General features: G+C 36.9%; 1 protein-coding gene across 5 annotated transcripts in view; it reads right to left on the bottom strand.

Moving 5' to 3' along the window:
* LAMA2 (laminin subunit alpha 2) overlaps positions 1 to 27,419 on the bottom strand; it is a 634,066-nt gene that overhangs the window by 243,414 nt on the left and 363,233 nt on the right. For 3 of the 5 annotated variants that reach the window (XM_032862519.1, XM_032862522.1, XM_032862520.1), the window contains exons 18-22: positions 25,757 to 25,884; positions 16,266 to 16,352; positions 7,927 to 8,138; positions 2,321 to 2,427; positions 1,346 to 1,609 (exon numbers count right to left, since the gene is read on the bottom strand). In XM_032862519.1, the coding sequence (XP_032718410.1) occupies positions 1,346 to 1,609; positions 2,321 to 2,427; positions 7,927 to 8,138; positions 16,266 to 16,352; positions 25,757 to 25,884 (798 nt within the window). The remainder of the gene's footprint in view (positions 1 to 1,345; positions 1,610 to 2,320; positions 2,428 to 7,926; positions 8,139 to 16,265; positions 16,353 to 25,756; positions 25,885 to 27,419) is intronic. The other 2 variants (XM_032862523.1, XM_032862524.1) reach the window with 1 other exon arrangement.

Below are 27,419 nucleotides of genomic sequence, written 5' to 3'. Positions count from 1 at the left end.
TTGGCATTTTGGAAGAATTTAAAGAATGAGGCTTCTCCAACCCAACCTTCCTTTTCTCCTTTCACTTCCTTCTGGCCTGCACCACAGGAGAAGTCTCCCTACTCGTCATGCTCTCTCCTCCTTCATCTTTTATAGGCGTTTCCTCCCCAAATCTCTTCACATGTTGAAGGATCTAACTGACACAAACCCTACACAATGGGTCCCACTACAGATGAAGCAGGTGAATTACAGAAAGAGTGAAGAAACAGTCTTACAGCTAGGATGTGGTAAGACTGGGATTGGACCTGAGGCAGTCTGGTATCAGAACTAGTGTTCTTAAAATATCAACAAAGAACCTAGAAATAATGCCTTTTTTTTTTTTTCTTTTCTACTCCTTTGCTTTTTACTTTACTCTCACCTTCTCCTATCCATTACCTGCTGCTCCCCACCCTCCCCCCCAAGCTGTCATTCTTCTCTGGCAAGTCTTGTGTCCTGTAACTCTGCAGCAGGGTCCTGGACCTAGTTTTCCTCCTTCCTCCTTCTTTCCCTCCCCTTCCTCCCTTTCTCTCTTCCTTTCAGTATTTGCTTTCTTTTGCCTTTTAAGATGGGGGCGGTGGGGTGCTAAACTTCTGTAGTAGAAAACATGCTTCCTTACTTTATGTATGTGGTATATTTGCAGGATGTGAAAATGTGTGACTTGTGGTAACTATGGGCAAAATTATGATGTGGAAAAGTCCCAAAGCCATAAATTATGATGAAATGTTAGCAGAATGTCAGACCAATGGGCTACATTTTCTTGGGAAAATCACTTTCTCTGCTAGATACCCCTTCATTTGTTCATTCATAGAAGTCAATTTGCTTCAAATGATGCCTGCAATTCCTCCCACTTCTAAGATCATAGGCTTCTACAAATAAGCTTTTGTTTCTCCAGATCCATGGTTAGTTGAGACTTTTATGAAACTTGAATATACTTTTAAAAATACACTGATAGGGGCGCCTGGGTGGCTCAGTGGGTTAAAGCCTCTGCCTTCCGCTCAGGTCATGATCCCAGGGTCCTGGGATCGAGCCCCACATTGGGCTCTGCAGGGAGCCTGCTTCCCTCTCTCTCTCTCTGCCTGCCTCTCTGCCTACTTGTGATCTCTCTGTCAAATAAATATTGTCAATAAATAAATAAAATATTTTAAAAAATGCACCGATATAGCTCCTTCCAAAGGCAAGGCTGGAAGCAGGAATTGCCTAGGGTTTACATTTACAGCTGGCACACTGAGCAGCCATGATTGGGGAGCAAGGCCATCGGGGAAGGTCCGCTGCAGCACACGGAACACAACATGCGGAGGCATGAGCCATGCACTGCCTCGGGGATTACCAGAGCGGGGGCCCGATAGGCTCCCCGAGGGCACCCGCTGGAGCTGCTGACAGCCCACCTCTGAGGAGGCCCCAGCACCCGCTGCGCTCTCTGTGACCGCTCCTCCTGTCGCTGTGCCTGCATGCTGAGGTAGCACTGTCGCCCTACGAAGCCAGATTTACACGCACATCTTCCTGTCCCATCACACCACGGCGTCACAGAGCCAACGGGATTGCAGTCACACAGCACACAGAATTGCTTCTCTGGCTCCCACCACATACCGGGCTTTAAAAGCCAACAGAAAATAGAAAGAAACAAAGGAACAAAAGAGCATTTGATATTATTCAAGAGATCGACGCAGATGATATTCTCAAAATGACTACAGAGAGGCCGCTTTGCCATCTGAGAAATGCTTGTTCTGTTGAACAGTCTTTATCACCAAAATACATATTTATAAGAAAGAGATAGTGTGGTTCCGTCGCCCTCGTGGAGGGATTGAAGGTGCTTGCCATCCTGAAGGCAGGGTGATATGCTTAAGAACAGAGAGCAACATATTTGGACTCTTTTATTTCCTTTTAGAAAAAACAATGTCTCTAAAAATATGTGGATTAGCTTCTCTACTGGAAACTTTAGTTAAGTAGAATTTGCTAAAAACAAAGGGTGTGATGCATTTCATTCTGCCAGCGTAAGAGCAAAGAGTGTTTTACTCACCATAGACTGGGATTAAAATGATGTGCTATTTGTTTCAAAAACATCTGAATTGCACAAATATTCCACAAATTCACTGCCAAGGAAAGATACATTGAAGATCAAAAGCTAAAGTTCAGCAACTTTTTTTTTTTCTATTTTTAAAAACATTTAAATGATCACAGTGCTGGTACATATAGAATTGGATGATCCTGAACTCCTCTTTCCATATATTTACTATGCACATTGTTGAAGGCTCATGAACATTTTCCAGGAGGAAGTGATTCTTCATCAGCTCCTGCTCCTTACCTTACACTCATCACACCGCCGTCCCTGCACGTTAGGTTTGCACTCACACTGTCCTGTCCTGGCATCACAATGCTCAGAGAAGGAGCTGTTGACATTACAGCGACAAGCTGCAAAAAACAAGAGTGATCTGTGGTTGGGAAAAACACTTCCTGGAGTATTAATAAGCTTACTAAATAATAATAACCCCCAGATGGTAATGCTGGAATTGAGTTTTAGTAATGATACATGTAAAGCTATATCATAGTGCCTGGCATATAATATGTTGTTAAAACATTACTGTAATCATTATTATCCTAATTTTGAGAGTGAATTATAAATGTTATATAATCTGTATTATTTTATATATATATTGTGTGTATATACACACACACATATATGGACAAAAACACACACCTTTAAGATTAGAAAAGTATGTAAGACAGAGGAACTAAGCAGACCTTTTTTCCAAAGAGGACATCAACATGGCCAGCAGACACAGGAAAAGAGGTCCAACATCACTAATCGCCAAAGAAATGCAAATCAACACCACAATGAGATATCACCTGATACCTATTAGAATGTCTGTTATCAAGAAGATAAGAAACAGATGCTGGCAAGAATGTGGTGAAAAGGGTACTCTTACACACTGTTGGTGGGAATGTAAATTGGCCCAACCACTTTGGAAAACAAAGCTTTAAAAAGCTTTAAAAAAATTAAAACTAGAACTACCATACAATCCAGCAATCCTACTACAGGACGTACACTTAAAGGAAATGAAAACAGAATTTCAAAGAGATATATACACTCTCATGTTTACTGTAGCATTATTTACAATAGTCAAGATCTGGAAATAATGTCCATCAAGGATGAAAGGATTAAAAAAAAGAAAAAGGTATGGTGTATATAAATGGAGCATTATTCAGTCTCGACAAAGAAGAATATCCTGCCATTTTCAACAACATGGATGGACCTTGACCACATTCTGCTAAGTGAAATAAGTCAGACAAAGAAAGCCAGCTATTGCATGATACCACCTATACGTGAAATCTGAAAAAAAATAAAACCCATAAAGAACAGGTAGTAAAATGGTGGTTTACCAGGGGATGGATGGTGAGGCATAAAACTGCTGTTGTTTAAGGGTTCACACTTGCAAGTAGTAAATAATAAGTAGTAAATAAGCTATAGTGCTCTAATACACAGTATAAACAATATAGACAATATTGTGTATATTGTATATATTGTGTAATAGAATAAATATTGCTGCAGTGGCAATCATATTGTAATATATAGGTATATCAAAGTTACATGTGTATACCTTAGATTTACACAATGTTATATGTCAAATAAATCCAGTTAAAAGGTGTATAAGATGAAAACACTGTGTTAAGTCTATTAGGAAAATACCATTATAATTTTTAAAAGTCACTTTGTTTTGCAACTTATATACTATTTTCAATACATTTGGTTTAAGTACTCTTTTGTCATTTCTGTGTTATGCAGTTGTTTGATGCTATTCTGAGATATATAATAAATCAGTCTAAAAATTAAATGGCGTTTTCACAAACAGAACATAATTAATGGCTCACTCTGTACTCTATTAGAATATTCATAGATGGTTTTAGTAAATTTTGTACAATGCCTCGTGTCTCTGGATACTTTGATTTTGAGCACAACTTATAAATACATTATAAGTAGCTACTCCATTGGCCTATGCTATTTTCCTGTTCATCTGACTCAAGGTTCTGCTTAATTTTACTGCTTTCCTAAAAATGGCTGGATTTTTCTCTCAGCAGTTTGGCCTTTAGTGTCTGCTAACTTGATACAAGTTTGGTGGCCATTGAGGGACTGGCCTTAGCAGCAGCTGTGATTTTCCCTAGGGAATAATAGCTAAAGCATACTCAATAGCAGGGGTGTGAGAAAAAGCTAACACAATATTTTCTGTAAATACCTATTTCACTTGATAGTAGAACTGTTGTATATACTTTTAATTTCTTTTTTAAATTAATTTTTATTATTTTTTTTAAATGAGAGTAGTTGACATGCAGTGTTACATTAGTTTCAGGTAAACACTGTAGTAGTTCAACAAGTTTATACATTATACTATGTTCACTACAAGTGTAGCTGCCATCTTCCCCCATACTTCCTTATTAAAAATATAATTTTAATTTCTTTATGTGAATCTCATATATACTATAGTTCAATTTTTAAGATTCTACATAATCTAGAAGTTATTTTTTTCTTAGAATGAAGAATATAGGATTAAATTTACCATAAATTAACATCATCTTAAAAATAACAAAAGCAGTTACAGGATACAAAATCAATGTACAGAAATCTGTTGCATTTCTGTATACCAGTAATGAAATGGCAGAAAGAGAAATCAAGGAATCAATCCTACTGACAATTATACCCAAAATCAGAAGATACCTAGGAATAAACCTAACCAAAGAGGTAAAAGATCTGTACTCTGAACACTATCAAACACTTAGGAAAGAAATTGAAGATGACACAAAGAATGGAAAAACATTCCATGCTCATGGAATGAGAGAACAAATATTGCTAAATATAGCAATAAATATAGCAAAAAATGAATTGCTAAATATATTAAAAAATAGATACACTGCCTAAAAAATCTATACATTTAATGCAGTCCCAATCAAAATGCCATCAGCATCATTCACAGAGCTAGAACAAACAATCCTTACATTTCTATGGAACACAAAAGACCCCAAAGAACCAAAGCCATCTTAATAAAAAGCAAAGCAAAGCTGGAAGGATCACAATTCTGGACTCCAAGTTGTATTATAAAGCTGTAATAATCATCAAGATGGTATGGTCCTGGCACAAAAATAGACACATTGATCTGTGGAACAGAATAGGAAACCCAGAAATGGACCCACAACTATATGGTCTACTCATCTTCAACAAAACAGGAAAAAATATCCAAGGGAAAAAAGCCAGTCTCTTCAACAAATGGTGTTGGGGAAACTAGACAGAAACATGCAGAAGAATGAAATGGGGCCACTTTCTCACACCATACACAAAAATAAATTCAAAATGGATGAAAGACCTAAACTGAGACATGAAACCATCAAAATCTTAGAGGACAACAGAGACAGGAATCTCTTTGATGTTGGCCATAGCAACTTCTCACTAGACCTCTCCAGAGGCAAGGGAAACAAAAGAACTATAGGGACCTCATCAAGATATATAAATAGCTTCTGCACAGTGAAGGAAACAATTGACTAAACTGAAAGGCAACCTATGAAATAGGAGAAGATATTTGCAAATGATATATCCGATAAAGGGTTAGATCCAAAGTCTATAAAGAACTGATCAAAATCAATACCCCCCAAAATAAATAACCCAGTTAAGAAATGGGCAGAAGACACGAATAGTCATTTTTCCAAAGAAGACATCCAAATAGCTAACAGACACATGAAAAGATTCTTAATACACTAGGCATCAGATAAATACAAATCAAAACTACAATGATATATCACCTCACACCAGTCAGAATGGTTAAAACCAACAACACAGGAAACAATAAATGTTGGCCAGGATGTGGAGAAAGGAGAACCGTCTTAAACTGTTGGTGGGAATGCAAGTTGGTAAAGACACTCTGGAAAACAGTATGGAGGTTTCTCAAAAAGTTAAAAATAGAAGCATTGGCATTTTTAAGTGAAATATATGACCCAAACTACAACATATAAATTTAAAAAGAAAAAATGTATTTCTTTGTAGTGGTATACTTTCCATGAACAAACCTAAAGAAAATGAAAATAATGATTTATCATGAATTTTCTCTTCTTGAGGGTTTACTACCTATGCACAGATGAGCTATCAAATATATGAAAAATTATAAAAATGGATAATATATTTCTTGTATTTCTTACACTGAAGAACATTAAAAACCTTAATCATTTCTATATGTACCTCACGGCAAGTGGTATAAATATTGGTGATAGTTTAAGAATGTTTTTATACCATACTCTACTACATGTTCTTATTCCACAGATCCCCAATTTACCACAATAAAATGAGTGGAAAGATTTCCTCAACTTTATTGAGGGAACTACTGGAAGATAGAAAAAGAGCCCTAAAATGAGCCAACCACAGATACAACTACCACGAGCACTACTGCCAAAGGAGCTACCATGTGTGAGCCTCCCAGGCCTCCACAGGGCACTGGGTACTCCCCGTGGCTAGATCCTTTAATCCCCACACAAAATCATGACCTTTTATGTAAATGAGGAAGCTGAATCTCCATGAGGCCAACTGTCTTGTCCAGGGTCACGTAGTTAGAAACTGTAGATCTTAGATGATGTCTTTGAATGGGAGAACTTCTTAAGCTTCCTATGATTTTACACAAGTAAACCTACAATGTTTAAAGGCACTTCTGTGCTTGTTGGAAATTTTGCTTTTAAAAAAATTCCAACTTATAGGTGATAGTCATCAATGCTTATTGTTCTAGAGAGCAATTTATGGATTTTGTTTATTGCTTTTTAATAAAAGGTGAAAGATTTACTCGATCTGAAGAGAGACCAGAGTATGAGAGTGATTTGTTTTTAATTTAACAAACTGTCATTTTTAAAGTACAAAAATCTGACACTCATCTTCCAAACCTATGAGAAGAAAGGCACATGTGTTATTGAAATGGGGTCTCCTACCTGGTCTTTGGTGCTTAGAGCAGGGACAATAGCAAGACACTACAGTGGTTTCTATAATTTTGCAACTCCTGGGTCCCAACTGAATGACTGGAAGAACCCCTTCTTATATAATGAAGTGGGCAGAAGTGAACTGTGGATATCATAACCTGACCTACCTACAGATTATGGCAGCAGGTGAAGTCGAGGATGGCATAAAATGCTCAGGTGCCGACACGGACTCACCTTCCACTGGATTCTGCCCAGAAAGCTTTCCTTTGCATATTATGTTACTGCTAATATGAAGCATTAGTAAATTATATGCAGTGTCAAATAAGACAGCTAAGGAGGAGGAGGTGACAGGAGAAATGTACTGATGAACATGGGTGAGGCCCTACAATAGCCAATTTTGTGAAAGGAAATGCGGAAATACCATTCTGTGAATAGTCCTAAGGTGAAGGTCAATCATTCAACAATTACAAATGCCACTGCGTAGAAACATGGGCAGAATTTTACACCTATTATGAAATGCAAGAATGCAAAATACACATGTGAAAGCAAAACAGATGAACACCTACAAACAGGTACCAAAGCAATAACAGGGACAGATAAATTCATTTTAAGAAAATGATTATCACCAAGATACACAATAAGGATAAATGGGGCTTACCTAATTTCTAAAATCTTCTCTCCTATTGGGGGCATAAGTTTGTTTTACTAATCTTCCTTGCACACATATACAAAAATGTGTGCATCGTTTAAAAAACAACAGCCCTTTGACAGTGCAGTGATTTTCAAAGGATGGACTCTACTCGTACAAAGAAATATTTTAGGAGGTGCAGACTCTGTGTACAGGCTCTGCTTCTATGATACATGTATCCACCTCATTTCCTTCCCTCCAATCCCCAATCAAGAACTCATCAGCTGCTTTGAGGTGCAATGCATCAATTCTGTCAGGGGCGTCAGTAGTTCAGGACTTACGCTGACAGTTCTTTGCATCAACGGCGTCTCCAAAATACCCATCAGCACAGAGCTCACAGAAGCGGCCTGTTGTACCTGGCTTACATATCAGACAGGAGCCAGACAAGCTGTCACAGCTGCCAGGGATGGAGAAGTCAAGGTTGTCATTGCATTGGCATGGCTGACATGATCCTCCAGGTACAGAAGGTTCTCCAAAATAGCCTTCTGCACACCTACGGGGAAAAATTTCATCAGTGAGTATCTGGGAGGAACTCACAAAACCCACTGGGGGCAATGTTTGTATATTTTTCACACTACCCTCTCCCAGGATGATAAGCTTTCCTTTTAAGTGTTCCTTCTCTCGAATCAAGGTGATTAAAAAATGTTTTTCTATAACTATAGTGTAGATACAAGATGAAATCCTGCCAGCCCCACTAGTAATTAGATTTCAGCCAGGGGGGAAAAAAAAAAATCTTGTCACTGGCACCGAAGACGAGACCAAAGCATAATAAGAAATCTGCTGTTGGCACTCCGGAGGAATCCAGGTCCACGTTGGAAAGCCTTTGTAGTGCAACACATCATATGTATCTACTCCAATTGGTTGTTTTCTGTACAAATATGTAAGGTTCACATTTTTTGTTGTTGTTGTAACAAAAGCTTGTTATGAGGAAACAGACTTGCAAGGAAATTCAGCAGCGAGAACTCAGAATTTATTAAATAGAAAATTGTGACTCAAAAGAGTCTCATTATTATTCAGATGGGGGCTGTGGTTATGTCTGTGTTAATAATAGGTTTGTATATATTTGCATTTCCATAAAGAGGCAGATTTTCACTGAAGAGCCCTTCCCAAGAAGCAGGTATGCCAGCATCTTGGGGTAACAAGCTGTAAGGTGACGCTTAATTGTGCCCACAACTCGTATTAACAAACTCTAGGTCTCTCTCTCTTCCTCTCTCTTTTTTCTTTTAGGGACTAAGTACTATTTTACATATTATTGGAAAAAATTTGTTTATTTATGAGGCATAGCAGAGATGATTTTTAAAATTGTAGTATTAAATTTCCCTTTATCCATATGTTGTTTCAAAATGCTACTTAATGTCACAGATGTACAGATACAGGGTTTCAGGAGGTATCTATTTATATTCTGCTCTGTCTTCTCTTTCAGTTACATTTGTTCACGCTTCATATTAAACCACACTTGCCAAAGGAGAAGCAAAACAGGGCCTTTCTAGTCTTACAGTCAGGCTGGCTCTGTCATCTGTGCCATCTTAGCAAAATAAAAAGTCTTTTGCGGCAAAGATCAAAATTGAAGGGGAGCAAAAACAATGTGGGAGAATATCATTTCAATAGTACACTACTTTTATGCTCATTGACTTGCAGATATATAGCCACTGTGTAGAGAAATGCTCTCTACCATTCAAAATAGAAATTATTTAAATCCATTACATCATGTGAGGGTATTTTAATAACATCACAACTATGGGCCAAAGTCATTAATGACTTTGAGTTTTCTAGAACACTTATAAGTGCCATAATAATCATTTTTTTTAGAGGATTAACCTTTTACCATAATTTTTAAAAATGAGATTACTAGTTTTAATTATATTCACAAAATACTGTATAAATTGCAAAAGTCATAGTATAAATATTGTTTGGAAGACTACACCACCCACAAATATAATTGCTTATTAATTATCTACTGTAAAATATGAACTAACATTTTAGTGTATATAATTTCCCCACAATCTCTCCAGAAGTGGTATTCCATAAAGATAATAGGAAGACACTTTTGAATTTTAATCCAATTCTCCTTGCCTTACTTCATATGCAGAGCTTATGATCACATCCACATATACTCTCATCTCATTTTGTTTACCATTAACAGACAGACTTTGCTCCACTAGAATAACGATATACAATGATCATTATCGCAGCCAACGAAAACCCATTATTTTCAGCTCACTTTCCTCAAAATGACTTACTGCCCTCAGGAGAGATGGCATTATATAATAAGATCTGGGAATTTTTCTCAACACGGATACCAATTAGTAAGCCCCCAATCCTTCCACAATAAAAAGGAACCCTTTGTTCATGAGAAAATAATAACAATCAAGTAGACTAATGGAAGAAGCATCTTTTCCCTTTTGTTGTAGAACATGTAAGAAAGCATACTGAATATACATAAGAGATAATTCATCTGCTGCTCTATAAAAAGTGTGCATTCAGGTTCTATTACTGGTATGTATATGCATAGTGTGTTTCCATACATAGCATAGTAGTTTTAGAGACATAAAAATTTGTCAGTAGAAATTAAAAAGTAATTCTAGGGTCAGTGAATATAATACTGCTAATCATTTAACTTTTGTTAATAAGTGTTTTATAGTCTGATCAAGTTGGAGTCACTTAATTAAAATTAGTGTGAATGACAGCCCTTTAAACCTTGCCAGCCTCTCAGTTTTTCACTCTACAAAAACTAATTGTAATTTGAAATCTCAGGGTCTCTCACTTTCATACGTAAGGCAGAATGAGGATGCTTCTTAGCAGAGTTCATTGGATTCCTTGCTACAGATGGACAGCCTGACAATACAAAGTCACTGTTTCTTTCCACATATACTAACTTTTTTCATACCAAACGGCAATATTTTAGAAAGAGGACCTTTAATGTAGATGAGATTCTAGATGCCACATGCCATTATATAATATGGTTCTTTCTGTTGATGACTCAGGAACAATATTAGAGAGAGAGAGATGACAGAGGGAGAGGGAAGATAGCAAAAGTGAAGAGAAATGGCAATGAGAAGTGCAGAGCAACACTGGCAAGATTTCTTTTCTTCCACTGCATCATTTTTTTCAGTAACTTTTGGCTAAAATACGTGGCCTACAGTCTCAGTATCTATAGACTAAACACAGTACTTTGATATCTATGAGCATACTAGAAAAGCTCTCACTCTTTTCCTCTCCTGCCCTTCCTCAAATACCTATGGAACATTTCATCATACTAATATAAATAAGGCACAATCTTTATGCTGCAGTCCATGGAGAAGAAAGACGTACTTAAAAATGTAGCAGGGAGCTACTGCAGATATGCCAATGTCCTCATGGAAACACAGAAAAGGGCAACCAATTCAGATTAGGATTCATCAAGGACCCTTTCAGGATGATAGGGTTGAACTGGAAAACTTGAGCAGGGTGAGTCTCACGTGGAGAGCTGGAAGGGCTGCAGAGGGAACAGTATTGGTGAAGGCACAGAGGAGGGTGGCTGGAGTTGCTATGCAATAGGTATGTATTCTTACTACTTCCCCTGTGACTGAATCAGTTAAAGACTGGGTGGGTTTGCCTGCTTATGTGGTCCCTTTCTGCAAATTAGGAGAAGAAAAGGGTCTTCTTTGAGCATATGCAGAAAACCAAAGAGAGAGTGGACATACTGAGCAGCCGGAACGCAAGCTCCTAAACTCCCCCTCGGCTGAGTACTTTTGTGCATTCTACAACCTGTACAACCACATAGGAGCAGACTTTGAAACCTTACTTGGAGTCACAGTGTTGCTAATGGTATTACTGAGTTAAGTATGACTGTTTTGCTTTTTCTATTTCTGTGACTATACACTCCACGTCTGAGACTCAAGGGCTCAAGGAGACTCAGGCATGAGGAGAAATTCTCAGCAGTATCGTGGTAATACGGTAATTAGACTCAATTCAAAATCAGGAATTTATGAAGCAGAGAATATCTAAATAGGATTTTGGAACTGAAACTTAAAAAGCAATAAGAAATTTTTCTGACCTAGAATATGAATCATACAGATAAAACTATAGGTGAATTTCCCAAATTACAAGCAATTAGGTTCCAATACCTTCTGCACTCTTAGTGGCCATTGTGAAATGAGTCTTAACTTTGACCTCTCTCTCCTTACATGAGGAGCTGTTAAAAATTTGTCAGCTATGGAGGGGACAGGGCTTTGGGGGTCCTTGTACCTCATTAAGTTTCACATGGTCCAATATATCCTACTGGGTCAACTTGCCACATTCTTTTTCCTTAAGATTTATTTATTTATTTTGGGGGGGGGTGGAAGGAGGTGGGAGAGAGAATCTCATACTCCCCACTGAGCTCAGAGCCCACCCATATGGGGCTTGATCCCACAACCCTGAGATCATGACCTGAGCTGAGACCAAGAGTCAGATGCTCAACTGATTGTGCCACTCAAGCGCCCTGCCACAGTCTTTTTAAGTGTATCTCCATTAAGTATGATATATTGCTGAGTATGATATATATGATATATACTTTCAGAATAAGGTTCTGGAAGTACTTAGTGACCAGTAGAGCAAATGTGGCCAGCATTTAGCTCACTTTTTCTCCATGTTCTTTTAAATTTTTCCTGATACTCCAACACTCATCCCTTTTCACCCTTCAAGGTATTTTCTTTGTTTTTCTATCTTTTCTTCTCCTTGACAGTGACAGATGCCCAGAATCTTAGAAAAGTGCCATGATGAATACCTCATTCCCTCATTCTCTCTCTGTTTCTCTTTTATTTAAAATATTCCCCAGAGGAAAGCAGCAATATCTGAAAGTATGGGTGCTTTGGCCCCAAGCAAAAGTTTCTGAAAAGTGTAACTAGTGTTCTACATGTTATAGACTATCAGTCAGTATCTTAAATGAATTAAAAAAAAAAAAGCAGAATCGGACACTATAAGCACAGAGAACACAATGATGGTTGTCCTCAGGGGTGGGGGCTGGAGGTTGAAAGGGAGAGGAAAATACAGGCTTCCAGTTATGGAATGAATAAGTCACAGGGATGAAAGACACAGCATAGGGAATACAGTCAATGGTACTGTGATAGCATTGTATGGTGACGGATGGGAGCTTCACTTGTGGTGAGCATAGGATAACCTTTAGAGTTGTTGAATCATTATGTTGTACACCTGAAACTAATGTAAATTATAAGTCAACTAAAAAAGTTAGTTAATATTTTGTCATATCTTGTTTTGCCATCCTCTTTTTCATGATTGTTTCTATTCCCTCATTTCTAGCAGTAAGACCATCTTGCGCTACATGACTGAGTGAAAAGATCTGACAAGGATGAAAGCAGAAAGTCCAGGAATCTTCTGGACTTTGGGATTCAGAAGTCACAATTTCTATGAATTTGGCCCCTCTTGCTGCAATTAATCCCTAACAGAAAATGGAATGAAGTTAGAAAAGGCAGATGGAGAAGGGATGAGTAGAATGTTGGTGGGTCCCAGGGGAGTGAAGGCAGCAGAATGAGTCCCACACCCCTACTAGTGGTATGGAAGTAGTGCAGAGTTATTCGACGTGAAGGGAAAGGCAGCTGGGAGGACCAGAAAAAGAAAGAGGTTGCCAGAAACATCCTTGGATGTTTGGACCACCATCTGTACATTGCCCCCCCACAATACACAGACACACACACAGAGCCACACACTCACACAATCTCACAGCCACACATACACTTACAGAGCCATACACCTACACTCACACAGAGCCACACACATAGTCACACAGACACACACACTCACAGACACAGATACTCACTGAGACACACCACACACTCAGCCAAACATACTCATAGTTGTACACACACTCACAGCAACACACAGACACACTCATAGCCACAGACACACACATACACACAGAGCCACACACACTCACAGTCACATATACACTCACAGACACACAAACAGTACCATACACATAATCACTCACTCACTCACTCAAGCATTCAGGTTTCTTGGTTCTAACTAAGCTTGTTAGAATTTGGTTCAAGCCTGAGAGATGGGGAGGAAAGAAAAAAAAAATTTTAAATTGAGATATAACTGACATATAACATTGAGTGAATTTAAAGTATACCTCACTGAAATTATGTTTCTAAGCTCTCACAGCTCCCACATATAGAGATTTGGTCTCAAAATAGAAATTAAATTGAGATAAAGAATATAAAGTTATAATTCCTGTCCACCACCTGAGTTGAGTCTGAGATGCATATATATATATATGTATATATATACACATATGTATATATGTGTATATGTATATGTATATATGTATATATATGTGTATATATATATATATATATATATGGTCACACAGGATTAGAAAATGCTGAGTTATAGCATAATGTGTAGAGTGGTCCAATCACTACGTTGTATACCTGAATCTAATGTAACACTGGGTGTCAGCTCCACTTCAAGAAAAGAAAAGAAAATGCTGAGTTAAAGAAATTAAGCAGATGTCTTCCATCCAGGACATGTCAGAACTTTTAACATGCTAATAGATACTTCATATACTTATGCGATTACAGAACTCTATTTCAAAAACATCTACAGTTTGGGAAACACTGCTCTACTTTTCCAATGCTGATTTTATGTAGATGATGTGCACAAACTGATTACACCAATCACTTGCAGAATAGTTTTGATTACAAGATTTTCAATGCAACCAGGCTCCTCTTCTTCCTCTGAGCTGTACTTGCCTTGCCTTCCACCTCACCGTGCACATCCTCAAAAATGTCTCCCCTAATATTTTGATTTCCTCTAATCATGGACTTCTGAGCTCATATAAATACACAGAAATGATAAACCCTAAATATTCCTAGAAAACCCTATTCCAAATTCTGGCTAGAAAAAAAACAATATTCCATCTTCCATATAGTAATAACTTAAGATGATTTTTGACTGAAAAACTTGAACTGGAGAGAAGATATGCCATTTTAGAAGCAGCATATGTCTGTTTCCATTTTTTTTTTTTAAGCCGCTTAATAAAGATTTTAAACAGAAAATCATGCTCACTGTCAGGTATTTCTTTCCTCAGCAACTTTGATTATTCAGATTAGAATTGTCTCCAGAATACCTTCCACCATTCTCGTTCACTTTAGTGATGTGAGCTGCTTGAAGGTAAGGACAGTACAAGGCATCTGTTTGTATCCTACTTCAAGCCCCGTGCCTGGCACATGATAATTGCTAAATTGATGTTTTGTTAAATAAAATGCAGAATGTTCAGCTGTAACTGGTTCAAAAAGGACTGTCTACCATGTACAGAAAATACAGAGCATGAAGCATAAATACATCAGAGACTATGCTCACCTATATAAGTGGGATTTAATGGCATTGTGTGACAGAGCAGCTGTAATTTTCCAGTTGCTAAAAAAAAAAAAAAAAAAAAAAAAGACTGCCCGTAGTGAGCCAGGGGGTTAGGCATTTGATGTAAGTCTGTCTTCGGCAATGATGTGTCCTACGATTATAGTAAGTAATATACAAGTAATATACACGTACCCTCCAGGTTTTTTTTTTTTTTCTTTTCTTATTAATACAAAGACCTCCAGTTCCTCAGTTGCATATAAATCCTCCCTGTTTCAGTTCTATTCTTCCTTTACTCATTTACAGATGTTGCCATGCTCACAAACAGCCCTTGTTGCTGCTGGGAACCGTCCCTGGCACCTCGTCCACAGATGGCTAGCTATTGGCTAAACTCTATTCTCTCTTCTGGTGATTGGGTCCACTTTTTGCACCCTGGCTGAACTGGGGTGACAAGAGGACAGGAAAGGAGAGGCAGCAATAGCCCTCTCTGGTGTCTGCCTTGGTGATAATCGGTAAAAGCAGGTCAGGTCACTTCCTCTGCTTCCCGCATCCCCCAGTAATGGCAGCAAAAGGGATGACTCCCAGGGCTAAAACTGGAGAGATGTTGGTGTACTTGTCAATGATACCATGGGAGAATTTTGTACCATTTTTATACTGGGACTGAAATACAGAAGAACGTTTCCTTCAAAAATAGTTCAGGGAAAAAAAAACACACACACAAATTACATACAATAATATTCCTGGTTCCACTGCAAAACAACCTAGTAAAATCAACAGGAATTAAAATACAGGCTTAGAATTAATTAGAAGAGGCTAGACATCATGATAATAAATCACGTTTTCTTTCTATTTTCAAATACATTTAAGGTAAATTATGGACCACTTGCTGAACTATGAACTACACATTTAAGCCACATTTTAGAACAAAACACTAATTATGAAAAATAAATGGTGCCAACATGGACAGTGAGATAAATCTTAAAGTGCATGACTTTCCACTTGAGCAGTACTTTCTAGAAAGATTGTAGGTTAATGCTTAACCTTTAAGATTAAAACATTCATCAAACACTCTCTGAGTGAATGGAGATTTATAGAGCAATTTCTAGAGAATAAATAAACTATAAAAATAAAATGCATGTGTTTGACAAGTACAGTGAGAAACTTTATTTCACCTTGCCGAGTGTGGCGGCATTTCTGAAATAGTGCGAAGGATGATAATGCCTGTGGTTTTATACCTCCCAAGGTAGAAATCCTCGTGAAAGACTGTGCAGCTCATGCTTACCTCTCACAGCGTGGTCCTGAGTACCCAACAGGGCAAGCATCACAGATCATTCCAAGACTTCGGTCTAAATGGCACGTTGGGCTAAAGCTGTGTTGATATTTTTGAGGAACAACAGAGACAAGGAAGAAGCATATACACAAAGTCATTAGCAGCATATTTTCATCTCTGTGTCTCCAGGACTGCTGTGACAAAGGGTACACAGGCTGGTCATTCTTGTCTCACAGATGGAGATGAGGGCCTGGCCAATCGAGGATGAAATGACATTGCTATTTCTGCAGACAGGAATATAGCCCAGTGGAGAGCAGGAGCCTTGTGGCATGTTATTAACTGACTTTTGACTGTTCTGGGTCTGTGATCATCAGGAACAAGTGGCACTATAGAGTTGCTTTGTACGGATTGCCTAGGCCTGGCAAGACATGGCATCATACAATTTCTTTCTAGCCAAAATCCTTCTGAATTTGAAGCAGCTCTGAAAAATCTGTTAGAGATTTTGAAAAACTCAGTATACGATCTTGGAAGTAGTGGTGGTAGTGCTGGTTGTGATGGGGCTCCTACTTTCAGTCCTGGTACTGTGTGTGTGGAGGTGTGTGTGGGTGTGTGGGTACGTGTGTAAGCATGTGTGCATATGCATAAGAGGCTGCCCGTGTGGACCCACGGGGATGCTATTTAGGCAAGTGAAATCCTTCAAAAAGTTTTCAGAAGAGACAAACCATGCAGATTCTGCTTAAAAATACAATCAACTAAGCCATCCCCCAAAACCTTGCCATCACACATCTTCTGGTGTTCCGAAGTTGATCACTCTCTTTGTACATATTTCCAGTTTGGGTCTGAAGTAATGGATCTGAAGACCAAATTAGGATCCAGCAGAGTGATTACAGAATTACATGCCAGCCTTCAAAAACATGTGCGAACCTAGACACATTTCTTTGCCTTGTGAGAAGCACCCCTCACACGTGAACTCCTACCCCAAGACTGACATGCTTGCTCTCTGAAAGGCCATCAACCCTTCTGAATTCTGTGAGTTCTGCTGCTCTACCATTTTAATATAAAATGCCCCCCATTAATCTCTCTCCCATTATGTTTTCCCTAAATAGACTTACTTCTCTGTATTATATATGACAGGACAATTCGATAGAGGCTTGCTTGATGCTAAATGAATGTTAATGAGTGAACAACAAATTAAACGCTGCAAGTCCTGATCTTGTTCTGCTCCTGACACTCGAATCCCTTTGGAATACTTCCTTGACTTTTGTGCAGGTCAGATCACAGGTACCATTTCTGAATATTACTCCTCTGGCTTAATTCAGAGCAGTCCTGCCAAGATTTAATAATCACTTTTTTTTTTTATAGTAGCAAGCTATTAGAACCAAGGACTTCTATCATTTAAAACATTTCAACTTAGTGGAAAAGTCAAAATGAATCTGTTGAGGTAATGCTGGGGGGAAGCCTGGGTTGGGCTATCTTGAATTACAAATATCACCCGGATAAAAGAATGCCATGTTAAGGGGTTGGGGAGGCTGCCACGAGCAGCAGAACCAAGTCAACCAGACTGTGCTCAGGGAGAGGAGGACCATCTTTTGGAGAGCAGCCTTGTACCTGCCCCCAAAAGGACCTCCCCAGGAGTGATTTTCTTGGCAGGTGAATGACTTGATAGGAGAAAACAAGGCCCATGTAAAAATGGAAACAGATTTTTTTTTTTTTTCCCCTCCTCACCTCGTGATTTGCTATTGTTTCCAGGCATAAAAGAGGAGACTGGATTTTGACAAATCTCTGGAATACATATATGTCTTATTTTAAAATTGGCATTCTATAACTGTCGCATTGTCTAGGGACAAAATTACTCTAACTAAAAGCCCCGGGTCTCTCACTCATATGGGACTCCAGTGATTGAAAGAAAACCATACTAATTATTTTTTAAAATCCTAAATCAGTTTACCATAAGTCATGTCAAAGGTGCTTGACAGGGTTTCTGACACTTTAAAACTATAAAATAGATTTCAAATTCTTAAATATACTCATCTGTCAGTTAAAACCAACAGAAGTAAAGTAAAATGCACCTACTGACAAAAATCAGTAATTTTTCAGGAAAAAAAAAAGGAATAACAATATACTGGATTTGACTAGCTCTCTACATTTTCAGAGGACTTTTACAAATAATTTTTATCACATTTGCACAAAAATCTTATAAGCAGGTTGGGGTGGGCATCATTTGTCTTGCCCAAGGTCATAGCTAATATCCAGGAGCCTTTAGTGTGGAATCTAGGACTTCTCATTTCTAATTTGATATTCTCCTTTCCCTGTAACCAGCCAGCATTCATTCTACTGGTAAGAATTAAATAAGTTTAAACTTTTGGTAATACATCACTTGACATGATGCATCTAAATAAAACATCCTCATAAATTATGTATTTGTGATTCAATATTCTTTAAACAACATAAACTGAAGGTCTACTCCCTTGCCACTATAATTACAGTTACTACTATAGGGAAGAGGGCATTCAACAGCAAAAATAAAAAGAGAATGGGAATTAAACATGTACAACAGAAAATGTCTACAGAATTTATTTTGGCAAATATAGCAAGCAACTTGACACTGATTTTGGCCAAAATATGAAGCTAACTATTCTGTGACAGAAAGAGGGAACTGTAAGATCATTGTTGACTTCCAGTGATTCCAAGATTATGTCACTTAACTCTAGTTGGCTAGCTCTCCATCAGAAGAGAGATTGTGTTCTGCTTCCTGAATTATCCACTTCATGCCACAGAAGACACATGGGATCTAAGAACAGCAGGCATTTTCCACAAATAGGAGGAAGATGAGAAGCTACTGGTCGACTACCTAATAAGGATCTGCACATGGAAATAGTTCTTTTTAATGGCTGAACATAGATTCTTAGATTTATAATGATCCATTTATAAGTATGTAATCTGTGTATGTTTATGTGTGTGTGTGTGTGTGTATATATATATATATATGAATATATATGCAAATACAGGTGTTTGTGCTAACACATGTGGATATATACATAAAAATAAAACTGGCCTTGTTCCAAAAAGAATTTAATTCTACGTGTCAAAATATGTACATTAAAATAAAATGGTACTTTAAGGCTCAAGAGAAAAAACACTTAAAAATTAGATAAAATCAAGGGTATATTTAAATCACAAAATGTATACATATTATAAGGTATGTTCTTTTGGAAGTGGCAGTCAACATATGGCTTTGAGCTTTCTCACAGCTAATGCAAGAGGGAAGTGCACCGCCTCTTGGGACTGTGATGTGATATGAAATAACCACCCATTTCGCCACCAGCATGGAATTTCCAGCACTATAAAATCAGGGTCATAAAATCAGGGCGTGTTCCATGTTTGTCTATGCAATAGGGGAGCAGGACTCCTGCTAACCAACTGCAACCTGGAACATTCGGGTCAGGGAAAGAGAACCCAGAAGGAAGAAGATGCTGTGTGTCTGAGAGGGAAGGTGCAGGAAGGGCAGTGAGAACGACCAGTCATAGCTGCCCAAGGAGCAGAGGACAGAGAGGGAAGGGAGAAAAACGAAGGGAAAACTCCTTTACTTGGTGACTGTGGTTTGGACCCCATGAAATTCTGAAGTGTCTCTGTAAGGTTTTCTTCTTTCAGGTCAATGATCTCTGTCTTTATTCTCAGGAGAACCATTGAGCAAACACATGTATTTCTTTAATTACCTTTAATTTAATAATTCTATTCTGTATTCATATATCATAATCAGATGATATGAAATCTGATTTAATGTCCATCCCTGAATTTTGTCATTAGAACTGTATTATTTTCTATGTCTTTGGATGCTCTTTGTCCTCTGAACTTGAGTTTCTCATTTGGCAAAACGAAAGAATATGATCAACCTAGAAAAGCCTTTCACACTGATTAAGTATGAAAGCAAGCACGTCACAAAGTACCACAATAAACTGTAGCTGCCATTTAATAACACTTTAGATTGTTTTTGGCAAAATATGTTGATTTGTTTCCATTTTAAGGTATTTCATTACTTGTTAATTAAACCTGCATTATCTCATCATGCCTAATCCCTTACATTTGTGTTAGCATAACTGTTGCCAAACCCTGGGATCATTTCCTATGATGAATATTTGCAGTGTGTCTAACATGAAGTTGTGTTAATTTTCTTTTCTTTCCTTTTGTTTTCTTGCTTCTCTTCAATGTCTCTGTAATTGTTTTTATTTCTATAGCCCCCTTGGAAGAAGCACAGAGAGGTGAATCAGAATATATGGGTTCTAATATTTGTTCTGCCACAAGCAAGCTGTAATGATCATGATCAAGGCATTTAATTTCTCTGGAGTTTAGCTCTCCCTTCTCGTACGATGGACTGGTAAAATACATCATACTTACTCATGGTGACATAAAAAAATGTGTACAAAAGTGCTCTGAAACATATAACACACCCAAAGATTTCTAAAGAATGTTGCTGAGTATTTTCTTAAATTTACCTTCTGTCTTGGAACAGGCTTATTTCTCTACTAGGAGTACTAATTACATGGGGCGCCTGAGTGGCTCAGTAGTTAAGCGTCTGCCTTCTGCTCAGGTCAGGATCCCAGGACCTTGGGATCTAGCCGCCCCTGGGGCTCCCTGCACAGTGGGGGGAAGGGAGAGGGTCAGGGGGGAGCTGCTTGTCCTTCTCCCACTCCCCCTGCTTTGTTCCCTCTCTTGCTGTGCCTCTCTCTGTTAAATAAATAAATAAACATCTTTTTTTAAAAAGCACTAATTACAACAGCAGTAATTCGAAGTCAGTTCTAGGAGTGTTCCATTCTCTTAAAAATTGAAATTCAATTTTCCTGATGCACACAAAGAAGTGGTATTCAAAACGGTATTAGTAAATAGGCCACTATCGAGGGCCTACCCTCTGTCCAGTCTTGTGGAAAGAATATATTGAATTTTATTATACAAATGATTTCAGTAATATTATCTACTCAAACACATTCTAAGTGTTCAAGGGCGGACATCCACGTGTCTCTTTCATATTATATTTAATTTATAAGTTATGCGATACTGGAAATTAATGAGTATAAAACATTTGAAATATTTGCATATTTATTTGCTTCTCTAGAGATAAATTTCACTACCTAGTTACAATCTATAACTAAAATATATACATCACCTAGATGAGAGGCTTAAGCAAACAGTGGACACTGTGAATAGTTGATGCAGTTGATATATATGTATAATTTAAATATTATATGCTTGTCTGTATTCATATATCATAATAATTATACCAATTTATCTTTATCTCCCTACATATTTGATTTATTTAGCAATATTATCTAAGAAATTTGGAGCCAAAATGCTTGTGATCTATAAGATTTATGATCAGGGATTAAATAGATAAATCACCAAAGCAAAAATATCACTAAGCCTTATACTTCTAGATGAAGGTTGCGGCAATCTTTAGCTGATTTTTTTTTTTAATAACCTGTGGAAATTTGAATCCCATCTTCTGGATTACTGTGAATATTCAATTTATTCCTCAAGAGTTTTCAACTCAGATTATAATAGTAATGACTTTTTGAAAAAAAATTTTTTTTAAATGGAGAGTTTCCCTGTCTCATTATTTAGTGATTTCAAAATAAAGCATTTCAGGTCATTAGATTACAGAGGATTTTTCTAATCACAATTGCACAGCTAAACAATCTTATTGTTTCACGTTGTTTTAAATTTAAAGTCTTTATAACTTTAAACCCAAAACTAGCATTTTTAAACTAAGTGGATTATCACTGTCTCCTCTTTCTACCTGAAAAAAAAAAAAAAAAAGCTATATTTGAAGCTGGAATTTAAAATTGGTTGTTACTCTATTTTCCATTCTAAAGATAAAATTATTATTTAATAATTATTTAATAGAAGTGAGACATCTCAAAAATTGCAGTATCTTTAAATACTTAGTATCACAGATGTTATGGAGTTGTCTATTTTTTTTAAATCAAGATCTACATAATTATACAAAATTGGAATATATATACTTAAAGAAATACCATCCTTGGAACTAGGACCCAATTCCTTTGTTGCTGTTGGATGGTGATGTGGACATCCTCTTTCCTTTCAGGAACACAATTAGAACCCATTATTAAAATTAAAGTAGAAGCACAGCAAACAGAGAAGGATGGGCCATGAATGCCTATAATTACCCAAGCAAAGTTCTCTAATGGTCCCTCTGCATTTATAGTAATGTTGGTCAGACTTGAGGATAAGTCCATTAGATCTACATATCCTATCAATTACATAATTCTCCAAATGTATTAAGCTAGAATTGACACTGTACAATCAATGGCAGCTCTGCTGGATTCATAGCTCTGCTGGTGACTGTGACGTTTTGCCTGAGAAGGAAGGAGTGCAAAAGAAGTGAGAGGCCAAATGCAGTCCCTCTGTTTTCCTCAGTGAAAGTGAGTGTTGAACACTGAGTTTTGAGTATATTGGATGGTTCTGGAGAATTCTCTCAGCCACAGTGAATGAGCAGGTTCTCCATTCTGTGGCCTAACCCTTCTCAAGTACACCAGCAAGCAAGAGTTGTGCCATATTATGGCCAACACTGGACTGACTAACCATAGATTATGAAGAAATTTAATTTGTTCTCCTATATTTGTTATTTTCCATTATATTTCCTATTAGCTTCTTTTTCTGACACCTTTTGTTGCCAAAGGATCTTCAGTTTTGTGTCCATCCAGGCTCATGCCCTAAACTCTGGAAATATTTTGATCACTAACATATATTGACCCAATTTTCCATTTAATTGCTTTTATTGGTATCACTTAAAATTCAGTGTGCTCTTCAAGGAAGTTCTCAATGTAGACTGCAGAGGACTGGAAAACACATTGACTTGAAACTTAAAATTCCAACACTGATACTTTAATATTAGGACTCTGAGCAAATTAATAATAATCAGTCCTTGGATTGGACTCATCATGTCCAATCATTGTTTCAAGTGCTTGGTGAATTTTAATTTACATAATTCTCATAACAACCCTATAAGAAGGTCCTATTATCACAACTAATGTTGAAAGAACTGAGACGCAAAGAGTTTAAGTAGCTTTCTTGGAGTCACACAGCCAGAAAGTATAGAACTCAAAATTTGTATCAAGGAATTCTAGCTCCAAAATTGGTTCCATAATGCTATTTTTCCACTTGGAGAATTTTTCTTAATCTGTTAAATGGGGGTAATATTCACCTTATTGGACTGTATGCTGCTATATCTAGAATATAGCAGCCTGTTTTATTTTATTTTTAAGCATTTTATTCATTTATTTGAGAGAGAGAGACAGAGACAGAGAGAGCAAACATGAGCAGAGGGAAGGATAGAGGGAGAAAGAAGCAGACTCTCCGCTGAGCAAGGAGCCCCATATGGGGCTCAATCCCAGGACCCTGAGATCATGACCTGAGCCGAAGACGGATGCTTAATCAACTGAGCCACCCAGGCATCCCTAGTAGTCTGTTTTAATAAAATATTATTATATTATTATTATTTATATTATTAATATTTTCTTCTATTAAATGTTAGTTCTTTTTTTCCTTCTGAAGGAGCAGATTTGTTGGAGAGGACGATAAGGATTTCAAATGGAATGAAAACTAGGAACCATAATTTCCATGAGGACTTTTAAACTTAGGGACAGAATAATCCTGTCTTTAGCTTAGGGTACTCATTGACTATAAAAAAAGACCATTTTCACTGGCAGTGTCTTGGGTAAGACCTCATTCAGAATATAACTAACTTGATAACCCCTTTACATTAAAAGACTGTAGGTGATAGATTTAATTTTAAAAATCATTAAAAATTTAAGTTCTTCAAGCATTATCACAAAATTTAGAAATAGCTGGAAAGTGCCTAATATAATACAGACATTATTAAGCACTAAGTTTACCTATTTTTTAAAGATTTTAAAAATTTATTTATTAGAGAGAGAGAGAAAGAGAGAGTATGTGCGTGCAAGAGAGCATGACTAGGGGGAGGCTCAGGGGGAGAGGGCGAAGCAGACTCCTGCTGAGCAGAAAGCCTGAGGGGATCATGACCTGAGCGGAAGGCGGAGGAAGCACTAAGTGTATCCTTAAGAAGAGTCTCCAAAAAGATCCCTTTCTCCTAAAATTATCATTATTTATAATTTTTTTACTAGTTCAGAAAGGCTGGTTTTTGTTCAACATATTATGCCCCATTAAAATAATAACATTTATGAGGCAGGGTTTTACTTAGGTAGTGGTTTAAGGGTGGTCACTCCGAGGGAATGTGAATTAGAGCAGCTGGAAGAGAGTGTTCCCCTAAGAGGTAAGGGGAAGAGGCAGACAAAATATACACTCTTAAAAGTCTTCTCTAAGATTCCAAAATTATTGTCCTAGGTGAATAGTTAGAAATTTTTTTAAAAATAAAGAATAAAAACTAGATGACTGGAACAATTGTACGAAGTTTCATTAACATTTTTAAGGTTTAGTTTATGTAAAATAAGGTACCTATATCACCCATATTTTGATATTCATATAATTCAAATATAGTCATTACCACTATAATTATCTTAGTGAGATAAACTGATATATATGTCAGACATATATATCATATCTGTATGATAGCATATGATAATGTGATAAATAATGTGATAAACCATGTGATAACAAAGGAATAGGATAGGTATTGAAAGGTTAGTGGAATAGGATGGGTGTTGAAAGGTTAGCTAGATTGATCTCTTTTACTTTTTCTAGAAGTTTATGACTTGCCTGACATTCATAAATAAATAGTGTGAGACTGGGACCCAAATGAGCAGTAAATGTATTAGTGATTTTTAAAAATTACTCATTTATTTATGTATTTACCTTAAAGATTTTATTTATTTATTTGACACAGAGAGAGCACAAACAGGGGGAGCAGCAGGTAGAGGGAGAGGGAGAAGCAGACTCTCTACAGAGCAGGGAGCCAATGCAGGGCTCAGTACCAGGACCCTGGGATCACGACCTGAGCTGAAGGCAGATGCTTAACCAATTGAGCCAACCAGGTGCCCCCAAAATTACTTAAGTAAACTCTACACCCAATGTGGGGCTCAAACTCATAACCCCAAGATCAAGAGTCACATTCTTCTACCACTGAGTCAGCCAGCTACCCAGTACTAGTGGTCTTTTTATTACTGTGTGAAGATATGTGTATGTGTGTGTATGTGTGTACATGTAGGCATGTATATACGTTTGTATAAAATAGGTCTGTCGTTTATAGTTGTTTTAGAAATTCTATCTCAGTTCTGTCGCTTAGATATTAAATCACAAGAACCAGAACTAAGATATTAAAAATTCTGCAGAATAACTAGCAGTAATTTTAAATATTTTATATTTAGAAAAACTCATATTACCTTCCAGAGAAATTCATGCATATATTTATTATTTATTTATGTGTGACGAGAGAAAGAAACATTCTATATCAAAAATGCGCTTGCAGAACTGGATGCCCAAATCATTAGAGAGGTAAGCTGGTTACTCACTTATTGGATGGAATATTGAGTGGACAGGCACAGGGCTGACAGTCTTCGGAGGTTCCTTTACTAGGATCACCATAGTAACCAGGGAGACATTTATTGCAGTATGGGCCACCTGTGTGATTCTTACAGTTCTGAGGAAGAAATGCACATCAAAGATTATTATTTTGGTCTCAAGCATCAACATATTACCAAAAATAGATCTACAGAGTTATTAGTCTATTCCCTGTTAGGAAGAATAATTTTCCACATTAAATAGTCAATTTTGCAGCTGGGAAATAGCACTGAAAATTAATCTAATATGTAGCTTATAAACTGCACGTCAGTTTCAGCATATGCATACTTAACAAAAAACAACTTAAGTTCCTCATAATTTTTTTTCATTATACAAATCTTATTTCCTTTTTCTGTTAGTTTTTAATTTTTTTCATAGGAAATACATGTGATTGTGCATATGTGTGTAAAAGTGCGTAGAGAGTCCTAATAATATAAATTTAATAGAAATTGTAGCTGATTCTAGGTAAAAGTCAATTGTTCAGTTTAAAACTGTAGATTTAATGAGAACAGTGGCTACTCGTACAAATCCTCTGGGACAATGGTGCTCTTACATCAGGGATTAATTTGGAGCTCAGTGGGCTCTGATGATTTGGACAATACACTAACATATTACATCTGTGAGGGGCCTGCTTGGCTCCTAATTAAACAATGAGAATACTGAAAGATTTTTAAACACATCAATATGTAATGAAACCACAAGGCACATGATTTCTCCAAAACTTTTTTTTTTAAGTGAAATGGCATTTTTCTACAAAGTAGTAATTTTGGGTCCAATGTCCTTTTGAAAAAAAATCAAATTACAATAATTTATATCTAGATTTCTTCATATTAGTTAAAGTATACTTATTAACTCAGGCTGTGTTCACAAAAGGCTGGTATAAGGGTGAACAATCCAGTTAAACAAACAGTGGAATTGTCTATAAAGCTTTCAATAGCACAATTTGATAAATTTTTATGTTTTGGCACCATGTAGACCTAACTTGTTTCCCCTCCAATGGTACAATAAAATGTATCTAATTGCTTTTAAAAATTGTCCAATATGGATTTATTATGACTGAAATACATTTTTATTTTTATAACCATATAAAATTAAAATATTTTTCTCATGTTAAAAAGAGTTCATCAGAGCTTAGGGGTATAAAATCTTTATCTTTATGTTCATTAATTAAATATACAAAAGAAATACTGAAAATGTAAATTCCCTTTAAGGATAAAGCAAATTATTTATCAATCTGGATAACCACTGGAAGGACCAGCCGATTTTAATGAAAGGTCTGAAATATTATTACATCAGTGTATTTTTTAAAGAAGCTCACTTTAATTACATTTAATTAATGGATAATAAAAACACAAAAATAAACACATGGTTTTAAATGGAGCTTGTTAAATTCCTTGGGGAGAGGGACGACTTCTTTATTGAGTAGAAGATATTAAATCAAAATCCAATCATTTAGTGCTCTGAATCTCTCACATTCTGTAAAATGAGGGAGTTAAATCCTATAATTTATGAAGTTTTCAAGCTCTGAAATCCCATGACAATTTCATCAACTACAAGTGAATAGATATTTCTTTAGTATCTGGTGATACTTGAAAATAGGTTTTTCTTTAAGGT

Source organism: Lontra canadensis, unplaced genomic scaffold (genome assembly GCF_010015895.1).
Source record: "Lontra canadensis isolate GAN:19392208 unplaced genomic scaffold, GSC_riverotter_1.0 scaffold23, whole genome shotgun sequence".
NCBI lineage: Eukaryota > Metazoa > Chordata > Mammalia > Carnivora > Mustelidae > Lontra > Lontra canadensis.
Note: the sequence above shows the minus strand (reverse complement) of the source record. Positions and strands in the feature narration are given on the sequence as shown.